This window comes from Solanum verrucosum, unplaced genomic scaffold (assembly GCF_900185275.1).
Source record: "Solanum verrucosum unplaced genomic scaffold, falcon-dt-bn FXZP01000102.1, whole genome shotgun sequence".
NCBI classification, from domain to species: domain Eukaryota; kingdom Viridiplantae; phylum Streptophyta; class Magnoliopsida; order Solanales; family Solanaceae; genus Solanum; species Solanum verrucosum.
In genome coordinates, this window is record NW_026019930.1 from 1,695,181 (window position 1) to 1,705,950 (window position 10,770).

The 10,770-nt window shown below is 31.4% G+C and overlaps 1 protein-coding gene across 1 annotated transcript; it reads right to left on the reverse strand.

The window, feature by feature from the left end:
• Positions 1 to 6,133: 6,133 nt before the first annotated feature.
• Positions 6,134 to 9,010, reverse strand: LOC125829876 (protein CHUP1, chloroplastic-like). Its single transcript, XM_049509093.1, has 4 exons — positions 8,761 to 9,010; positions 8,560 to 8,630; positions 7,081 to 7,860; positions 6,134 to 7,015 (listed from the first exon to the last, which is right to left on the reverse strand). Exons 1-4 carry the CDS (start codon positions 8,900 to 8,902, stop codon positions 6,134 to 6,136), a joined length of 1,875 nt encoding a protein of 624 aa, XP_049365050.1. The 5' UTR covers positions 8,903 to 9,010.
• Positions 9,011 to 10,770: the final 1,760 nt, after the last annotated feature.

A 10,770-nucleotide genomic window follows, 5' to 3' on the forward strand; every position in this document is an offset into this window, starting at 1 on the left:
TAGGTTGTTCCTATGAATAATTGAAAATATCGTTTGAAGTTTATATCTCACTTTCAAGATGGTTTGGTTAAGTTTAGAATTGATTTTAGGAGAAATATTAGATTGAAGCTCGAAAAGGATGAAGTTTACGAAACTATATCGCGTTTGTATTAAAGTTGTATTAGATATGTTTCATAATTGTATTAAAATTGTATTAAAATCATGAATAATACATCCTACACTTATAATACATATTGCAAACTTCACTCCCTTTTTAATGATATCAACTAAAGTAATTTAGGTAACACACTTATAATACATGCACAATACATTTTAATACATATTGCAAACATCACTCACGTTCTTAGTGATACAAACCAAAAATAATTTATAAGACACATAATAATATTTGTTTTATTCATGAATAATATAAGTTTAATTCAGTTTATAGATCATTGTCTTGTCTTTCATTAGTTATGTTTTTCATTCATTCTTGATTCTCTCTTCTAATTCAACTTTAATATTGTGTAATACAATTTAAATGCAAATTTATTTTGCAGTTTTTTGGTTGATTTGTTACTATTAGATTACTTGTTTAATTCATTATTGATACAAGTTTAATTCACTCTACATACCGTTGTCTGGTCTTTCATTAGTTACGTTTTTTATGCATGCTTAATTCTCTTTTCTAATTCAACTTTAATACTAGTGTAATACACTTTTAATACAAGTTAAATTCATTTTGCATTTTATTGGTTGATTTGTTACAATTTGATTACTTGTTTAATTCATTATTGATACAAGTTTTATTCAGTTTACAGATCATAGAATGCTCTTTCGTTTGCTATATTTTGCATTCATGTTTAATTCTCATTTAATTCAACTTTAATATGTGTGTAATACATTTTTAATTCAAGTTTAATTCATTTTGCAGTTTATTATATCTCTTCATTTGTTGCGATTAGATTACTTGTCCAATTAATTATTGATACAAATTTTATTCCGTCTACGAATTATTGACTACTATATGAAAGAAAGTAGAGAGAGAAAGAAAGGGAGAAAGAACAATAGAAAGAGAGGGAGAAAGAGCAGCATAAGAAAGAAAGGAGAAAGAATAATGTACATAAAGAAAGAAATGGAGAAAGAATAACGTACAAAAAGAAAGGAAGAAAGAAATGGAGAAAGAATAACAAAAAGAAAGAAGGAAAGGGATAAAGAGCGAGAAAGAGAGACAAATATGAAAAGGCTAGAGACAAAAAAAAAAAAAAAGAGGCGAGAAAGAAAGATAAATATAATAAAATACATAGTATTGTTAGATATTGCTATAAATGGTAATAATTAAAGAGTATATTTAAAATAAGTAATTATTTTTTAAAAGGGATCCACTCAAGTAATTAATCCATTGAAAATTGTGTTTGGAATTGTTTAGTGGGCTGAGATTTGAGTCTGGAAATTGGATGGAAATGGGTTTTGAAAAGTAATTCAAGAATGTGGTCTTAAGAATATAACCACGTAAATTGCAATTTCGACCAGGTTGAGGCAATTCGTTGAATTCGGCCAAAATTAAAATAAGATGAATTAATATAATTAGTTAACAAGCTTCTTAATTTTAACAAAACAAATTAATAAACTTAATTATAAACTAACTAGTTAAAATATAAAATATTACTTAAACCAAACTAATTGGCACGATATTTAAGTAAAACTAATTTACTTATTTTTTGAGATGATTTTTGAATACTCATGAAATATACTAATTATTTACATAATTATGTAAAACATATATATTATTTAAAAAATTATAAAAAGTGACGAAACTATTTAAAATAACTTGCAAACTATATTTATTTTATTTTTATTTTTTGAATTTTTTATAAAACTAATTATTTTAAATTGTTTGAAATTGAAGAAGCTTGATGATTAATTTATATTGTGGAGGGCCAAAATTGGGTGTCAACATTGGGTTCGATAATTAAAAATAGTTATGGTTATGGAGTTTCAAATTTCAAGAGTATGCTTCTCTTCTTCCAAGAAAGTAGTAAGCAAACAACTCGGAAACTCCTATAATAGCCGTGAGAATGCCAACAACCCTGTGAATAGGACTTTCGGAGTCTGTGGAGAAGTAATTAAGTCAATATGTGTCTTTCGTTTACGTGCTCATCACTTTTAGTCTAACATTCATGGCTCATCACTATAACAAATAAATGAGTTAATGATAATTATTTAACGGTAATAATATAATTATTGATATATTATATTTAGCGGCATTAATTATAAATATGGATTCTTTAGTGTATCCAAATAGAAAGTAAATTCTTTCGTGATGTAAGGTGGTGAATTATTAGCTATACACAAATATTATTGGAGATATAAGGCAATAATACACCTTCCTTGTCATCTGAAAACGAATTTTGGATGGTAAGACGTATTCTTAATCACTTACGGCTTGTTTGGATGGTAATTATGTAATGTGTTAGCTTGTATAGTCTTGATAAACATAACTTGAATATGTAGATTGTCTGGTTTTCTATCGTTGTATATATAATGTCACACAAAAACTGCATAAATTATAAACTTACAAGTTACAATATTACAAAGGAAAAATATAGTATACGGCCTACGCGGCAAAATTATTATTAAAAAAAAAATAGGATAATTGATAAGGTAGAATTACTAAATAATATGAAAAAGATGAGTAGTGGCTTACTATCTCTCTCTCTTAGGATGAGATGGTGTGGCGACATGTGTGTATAGACTTTCAAATAAGCAAGTTCAGATGTAATTAAAACTACTACGTAATAATTTAGTGTGGAATATAAAGAAAACACGTCAAATTTAAAATGATTTTATATTATTATATAACAATGAATTTTAACAATTCCATACAACAATATTTAAGCAAACAATTAAACCAACACTAGTATTTAGACTAATAATACGATGTATGCCATAGGTAACAACCAACTAGAATAAGAGCCCGTTGGCTTAGCTTTAAAAAAGTAGTTTTAAAATATCAAACTTTTTAAACTTTCAAGTTAAAAAATAATTAAGTTTTAACTTTTTTAAGGTCATTTAAACTTATTTCAAGTTATTTTTAACTTTGTCAAACACTCTCAACTTATAAATCAATCCAAACAGATTCTAATTAAGTTTGATCATTTTCAGTTCCCAAAACTAAAGCCTAATAACCGAAAAAGGGAAAAAAGACATTGACTTGGAAGGAGAACAAAGAAAAGGGTAGCAAATAACAAATGGAATTTGTTAAATAATTAAATAAACGATGAAGTCATATCATCTTATCAAATAGACCACGAAAACTACGTTCCCGTGGTTTATTTAACAACTTAAAAGTTAAATGTATTTGATTGTCAATCGAGTCAATCAAATTACTAAAAATATATTAGGAATATATTTTTGGATTAGAAGTACCAAATATAAACACAGTAAACTGCCTGACGTGTAAGACACACCAGTTAGAAAATATTATTGATCGTAGTCAATAAATTGACAAAAATAAATTGCATGGAAGTTCCCCATTGTTGATTTAGTATTTTATAGAATTGTTAAAGTCGTGCCTTGGACTCGGTGGCGGACTTAATTTTTTTAAGTAGTTCATTTGAATTCATAACTTTTAACGTAAAATATAAATATATATATATATACAATATGCAAAAATCAACTAAAAGATCAATAACTATAGACATGAACCCGAAATATTAACACCTCAATGAATTTAATATCGAGAATCTTAAAATTTTTAATCAATTAAAATTAAAGTTTAGGTCCGCCTCTGCTGGAACTAGGTAGTTTCCTTGATTAGATGACTTGACAAAATATTTTCTTCATTATTAAATTACTTGAGAATTTCCCTTTGTTTCTACCCCTTTTTTACTCCCTCAAAGTCAATTGACTTGCTCGCTTTGGAGTATTAGTGTACACACGGTCAAAATTCATATAAATACTTCCAAAAGCATTGAGCTTGAAACACAAGTTTTAAAATTAAAGCTTTTAAAATTATTACTACTTTTTTCGTATAGAAATTAAGGTTTGTAATATAATATGGCAGCACTACTCTCCAACAACTCTATAAGATCCATAGTGATTACACTTATGATCTATGCTATTTTCTTAGCTCCCTTGCTACTATGGTCATGCGATGCATCTTGAGGTATCATAATTTATGTGACATAATATGAATTCATGAATCTAAGCATATAAATTAGATACATACATTTAAATTTTAGATTCATCTCTGAAGTTAGTTCACATATGTGTTTTTTTTCTGTATGCAGAACTCACGTCAAGCAAGTTTCCACCACCTGTTGTATGTCTTAATGATTGTGTGGGGTGTTGTGAACCTCCACCCCCAGGTACTTGTTGTACCCGCTGTGATTGTTGAAGTTTCTCTTCTCTACATGTCAGAATTGAACAAGTTTGATCAGCAATTGGCGTGACTTTGATTAATTATACGTACATGTTATTCAATAAAGAAGGAACTTATTGGTTTCTTTAGGTTGATTATAGGAGTATTATTATGTGTACATTGTGGGGAACAATGTGTTTGTAACGTTTTGTAATTCAAGTTGATAAACGACAAGGAAAGCCTGAAGTTTTATCTATGTGCGGAGAGATGGTCCAATTTAATTTACCGTACGAATTATTTACGTAGAGACAAATTAATGTGTCGATTTTATAGCAAATAAAGGACATAAACATAATGAAAATTTGATAATCCGGAGAAATACGTTCAAGAGTATGGAGTTTCCTCTCCGGACATAGCAAAGTGGTATTGTTTTGTTTTTAAAGATTGTAATTTGTAAACCTTTTTTAATCTGTTCAGTGCACAAAAAGAAAAAAGAAAAAAAAAACAGAGTTTAAGAAAAGGGCGAAATGGTCTCCTTGACGTGTTTTTCTGATTTATTTGGCAAAAAGGTGGAAAAGAGGAGACTAAAATTAACATATGCAATATGAAATTATGGTATAAAATTAAAATTTTGTTTGAAAATGTAATACGAAATTATGATACTTCTGTGTTTCTCATAAAAATGAAAACCCCACAACTGCAGGTTATTGTGAAAGCTATCAAAAATTTCTCAATTCTTTTAAAATCTTATCAAATGAGCAAAATAAAAGTCATAAATAAGATATCAGAATAAGACACTACATTGATAAATCACATGTTTTAATGTTCTTTTAAGTTGAGTCGGCTGTATGAATCCTTAAATCCGCGTTAGTGAGAATTGACACATACAGAAAATATTACAAGGAAAGCCATAGACCATAGGTAAGAAGATACTTAGCACCAAGTTGCATTAATGATTCCTGCAAACTGAAATTGACTTAGCAACGCATTTGAATCAGAAAATGTTACGGGGGTTGGCTCCTTATCATCCACATGAAAGAAGAATCAATTTTGCCATGAAGTCATAATTAAGAGTATCAAACGCTCATTAAAATAGTACTATCTACTTTGACAATGAAGATGCATTCATGTCAAGAGGTCAATGTGTTCGTAGGGAAGGAAAATATTTTCTTGAAAAACATTATCATAAAAGCATCTATATATAATTTTGACAAATACTACGAGAGGTGGAATTGGAGTAGGGGTGTGGAGTGGTGGGAATGAGGTTACTGAGGGTGAGACTGAAGATGAGGTATGTTGGAAAATAGGGAGGACATAATCAATACAGAATGCCCCTTGTGAAACTTGTTTTCCCTATTACATGAAAATCATTTTCCTCATTTTTAATGAACTTGTTTTCCAAGGAAAAAATATTTCCTAAAAGTTTTGACCAACCGAACATGAGAAAATGTTTTCCTCCGTACCGAACACCCCCCTGAAAAAACAGCAACTAAAGCTACAAAGAAAATCATCTCAAAAAAAGAAGCTACATAGAAAATCAAACATTGATATCTAATGTTACATACATGTATGTGTATTCTTTTCTTCTGTTTCCTTTTGCTAATAAAAAAATTCTCAGTATATATAACTTCCATGGAAGAAGCTGCACTAGTTTTAATATTTGTAGGACTACATACAGTAAACAACTGTATAACATGTTGCTATGATTTGATTCCCATCATGAAGGATCAAACAACTATAGAACCTAGGCTAACTCTAATGATGTAGAGGGGCAACAAAAACTGGTAGAAGTTAGAAGAAACTAACTGATGCTGATCTCTTGCGAACTGGTTCTTTAGAGCGAGATCCTTTCAAAACTTCTGCATATTTCGCCAACTCAGATTTATGAACATTTTCTTGGTCATGGTTATTTCCTTTTTCTTGAGGTGATTCAGCGAGACGTTTTGACATATAATCTAATGAGACCACATCACTGTATCTCCTTGTACGTGTCGGATAGTTTCTGCTTTCTCCTTTATTGGTTGTAGCGCCTTGATCAAATGAATGGAAATCTATAAATTGTTTGGATGAACCTGGAGATGGTGTTCTTGATCTGCTCCGGGGCCTAATAGCTCCGGTATCTACGACAGACATATCTGAACAGTACCCAGAAGAACAATAAGAGCATCTTGCTGCATTCTCTTCAGTGCTGTGAACCATTTCTGAATGATTATGATGATGGTCCTTTCCCCGTATCAGTCTCATAAGCTTACGAAAGATTTTTCTTTTGTTTGAAGTGTCAGTCTTATGGGACGAAGAATTAGCAATAGAAGTACCATCAAACTCACCCGAATTCATAAGATGTGGTTCTTGGGAGGATAACTGGTCAGAATCAAGATCCAAAACATGGATTCCCCCGTCCCCTTGGTCTTCTTTAGCTGCATATTCAACAACTAGTTGCTTGGCTTTATTCCTAGAGTTGGGGCTTAACGTTTTACTGAGATCCCTTGCAGTTGTTTCGCCTAGGGCAGGCTGATAGTTCCTCAGCTCATACCGCAGGCAAGCATTTATCCATTTAAGATAGGCTACTTCGTCATCATCACTGTAGCGACCTTCTTGAATGCGATCAACTTTCTTTACTAATTCTTCATTTTGCTTTCTCAGCTGTAGACTTTCTTCTTTCAGTGCTTCTGCCTGTGTCAGAACAAAGGTCAACAAAAACACATGGAATAAACAAAGTTGATGAATAAAAGACTTACTAATACATTCTCTTCCAGAGCAGAAATGGCAAAGAGCTGAAGATATTCCAATTTATCAGCTACTGTCGAGTTTTCCGCTCTTAAGCTTTGGTTAGATTTCCTCAACTCATCAGCCTCGATCTCCAAGTCCTTCAGCTTTTGGAGCTCCAACTGAACATCCGATTCAGCTTGAACAGGATTCTTCTCCTCGTTCTGCAGCTTCGAAACTCCTTCATTAAGGGATAAAATCTGTTCCTTATTATGATCAGCTTCCAACCTGAGCTTCTTTTTCAGCTGCTTTATTTTCAAATTCGCAGCTTCAAGGTCTGGGACAACCTTTGCAGAATCAGCCACTTGAGCCTCTAATTTCATAATCTCTGCTTTCAAAGACTCGATCTTTAGACCCAAATGCCTGTCCTCCAAATTGTGTATCTTTGCACGATTTTGAAGCTCCATGATGGCCTTTTCTTGCTCCTTGCAGCCATAATACTCGAGCAGTTGGATCTCACGAGTCCTCTCCCTTTCTTTAAGAGTTTTAACAATATTCTTCAGGTTCTTAATCTCTTGCTCATGGTCCTCCCTTCCGACAATCTTGTATTCCTTGGGTGAATCTGCACCCTGCAGTGGTGTTTCAACATCCTCACATGGTGAAAAACTAGCCTTTGGAGGCGAACCGAATTCCTTTACAAGTTCATTGATCTCCGGCAGAAGAAGCCCATCTTTGTCTCCACCAGACCTACAATTTGTAGATGGGTTTCGTATAGAACTCCCAATAATGATTTTTGGTATGGAAACATCCTCCTGCAATAGAAAAGAAGTAATTAGCTCACAAGCAGGACAACCGATCAACAATCTGTTAATAGGGAAGCATTCAAGACAACTTCAATTCACAACTATGTGCTTTATTTTTCCGACTTCTCCAAAAGTAAACTATATTAAGCACATCCAAAGCAGAATTAAAATGAAAACAAACAGAAATAATCATCCTTGTGAGCAATTAAACAATTCAAAGTTACAGAACTACATGAGCGCTGCAGTCACTGCTGTTTTCTTCCACCGTAGATAAAAAAAAAAGTGAAAATCAGATGAAACTAGATAGCAGGAGTTATACTGCAATGACCCATCACAACTAAGACAAAAATCATAATGGTTGAAATAACTTATAAGAAGCTCTACCACCACCAACAACAACAACATACCCAACGTCATTTCACAAAGTGTGCTCTGGGGAGGATAGAGTGTACACAAACCTTACCCCTACCTCCGAGGTGAAGAGGCTGTTTCCGAAATATATAGGAAGCTCAACCAACTTTAATAAATCATTTCCACAGTCTCTAATTTAAGTCCTATCAAAGCAATCTATTACCAACTAAATATATATAATCAGAGAGTTGTTCTTTCAATTCCAACAACATTTTAGCTTAAAACCTAAAAAATAGGTAAGAAGCAAGAACCAAAAACATCAAAATAAGAATCATAGGTCTTATCAAACGAACTTACATATTTCCATGGAAACTCTGAAACTGAATTCCCCGAGGCAGGGTTTGTCTGATCATCAGTTTGCAGCTCACCTGTTTTAAAATCAAACCAAAGAAAAAAAAGAGGGAAATAAGTCCAACTTAAAAAAAAAAAAAGGGAGGAAGAGGAAACATAGCAACAAAAAGGTGTGATATTTTATGGTTATGAAGTTGAGGGGTTAACCTGAATTGGATGAAGAAGAGGAATTAGAGGGTTTGATTCTTTTAGTTCTGAAAAAAGTAAAGAGAATTCCACCAAGTGATATAGCTAAAGCAACACCAAATTTCAAGATTACAGGTCTTATATCCCACTTTTCTCTCACCATTCCTCTGCTAACAGTAAATGCAAAATTCAATCATCTTAGAAATTTGACAGGTTTCCCTCTTCCTCATCAGCCATTTAAAAACCCCAAATTACAAAAGAGAGTAAGCAAGATCCCTTTGTTAAAGAGTTGAATTTTGGACCTTTCTAAAAGGAGAGGGAATATTCAAATTAGTACTGTACAAGTTTTTTGGGCATCTAAGTTTGGAGAATCAAACTTGAATTGAGAAAGAATCAACCGAGAAAACGTAATTTTGATGTGGATTTGCTCTGTTACAGTCCAGTTTGTGTTTGTCTGACTCAACACACGCAACTGCAAATGGACAACTTTCAATTATTATTATTTTATTCTCTGTTTTGCTGTTTTAGTATTAGTAGAAGAAACATGTGTAGCCTACCACAACAGTTCTTACTTTTGATGGAGTGGTAAATACTCTCTGTTTATAATAATAGATAGTGATAAAGTCATCTTATTTGAAGGAGCATTGATAGAGTTGGTTTTTCTTTAGAAAAATATAAAATATAAAAAGGTAAATAAGCTAAAAAGTTGAAGGGGGCACAACACTATTATATATACCTAAAAATAATTTGAATTATATATAAATAACGTAATTTACACATGGAATTGGGTTCGAACGAATTTCCAAAACTCTTACTAGCTCTATCTAAGAGATGCCATTTGATACCCTCTTACAAAAAATCAAACAATTTATCTAGATCAAAATTTTATTATATGTTGATTTTCCTTATTTTTATGTGTTTTTTTTTTTTTTTTCAACGCAAATTAGGATTACTCAAACTTTAAAGCGGGTTCGAAACATAGATGGAAACCTAAATAAAAACAGACATGTGTACTGTAATATGCCAATGAGGCAATGAAATAGAATCAACCTGGTCCCGGTTCGTCGATAGTTGTCTTTTCTTGGAACCACGAATATATACCAAAAATAAATTGTCTTTTGTCAGGTGGAATGCAAGTTGCATTAGACCATAGAATTCTTGGCCTTTATGCATTTAATTGCTTTTCATATATGCTCGAAATTACTATATTGTTACTACGTGCCTTATATTTCCATCACAATTTGGCTCTAACTCTATATAATTCGAGTTCATGAATAGGGAGGGAGATTAGATGTTTTAGTTTGATTCAACAAATGAATATTTTTTAAAATAATTTGTATTTTCTTGTTTTAATTTATTTGTCTTATTTTTCTTTTTAGTCTTTTTTTTTTTTTTTTGACAATCTTTAAGTTTAGTTTTTCATGTGACATGATAAAACACAAGACAAAAAAACTCTTTGATGCATTCTACACATTTTCCATATAAAACCACAAGATGGAATAATAATAATAATTTTCATAAAATTTGTACTAAATCAAAGTTAGACAAATAAAGTATTGTAATTTGTAAATATTTAGGAGGAAAAAGGTGAAATAAGGGAAGGTCAGTTAGTGGAACTGTTCATTATCATATGTAGCAATTATCTATCTGTGTCGATTCCTCTTATTTATATACTTGTTTGTTCTAATTTATATGATCCTTTTTTTAGTTTGTTCATTTTCTTATTTTATCCTTACTAATGGGACCTACTTAAGCAAAATATCAACAAAATCTAAGTACTAAAGTTATTTTAACAAAAGCAATTTGGAAAACCTAAGTTTCTCTTATTTCTTAAATGCTATGACTAATCAAATGGTATCACATACATTAGAACGGAGAGCCTATTATTCCGATTTTAGAAAGTTTTGCAAATATAGCTTTGACTCTATTTCCAATAGATAAATTTTGCTTGTTTTTATTATCATTGCCATTGTATCTATGTTGTTAAATTATTTATTATGCTTATTAAATTGACTAATTTCGCCTTGATTA

Coding starts and splice junctions, on each gene's coding strand:
- LOC125829876 (XM_049509093.1), bottom strand. CDS start 8,902: ATGGTGAGAGAAAAGTGGGATATAAGACCTGTAATCTTGAAATTTGGT. Junction 8,631..8,760: donor CTCTTCTTCATCCAATTCAG/GTTAACCCCTCA, acceptor ATTTTAAAACAG/GTGAGCTGCAAACTGATGAT. Junction 7,016..7,080: donor CTCTGGAAGAGAATGTATTA/GTAAGTCTTTTA, acceptor GTTCTGACACAG/GCAGAAGCACTGAAAGAAGA.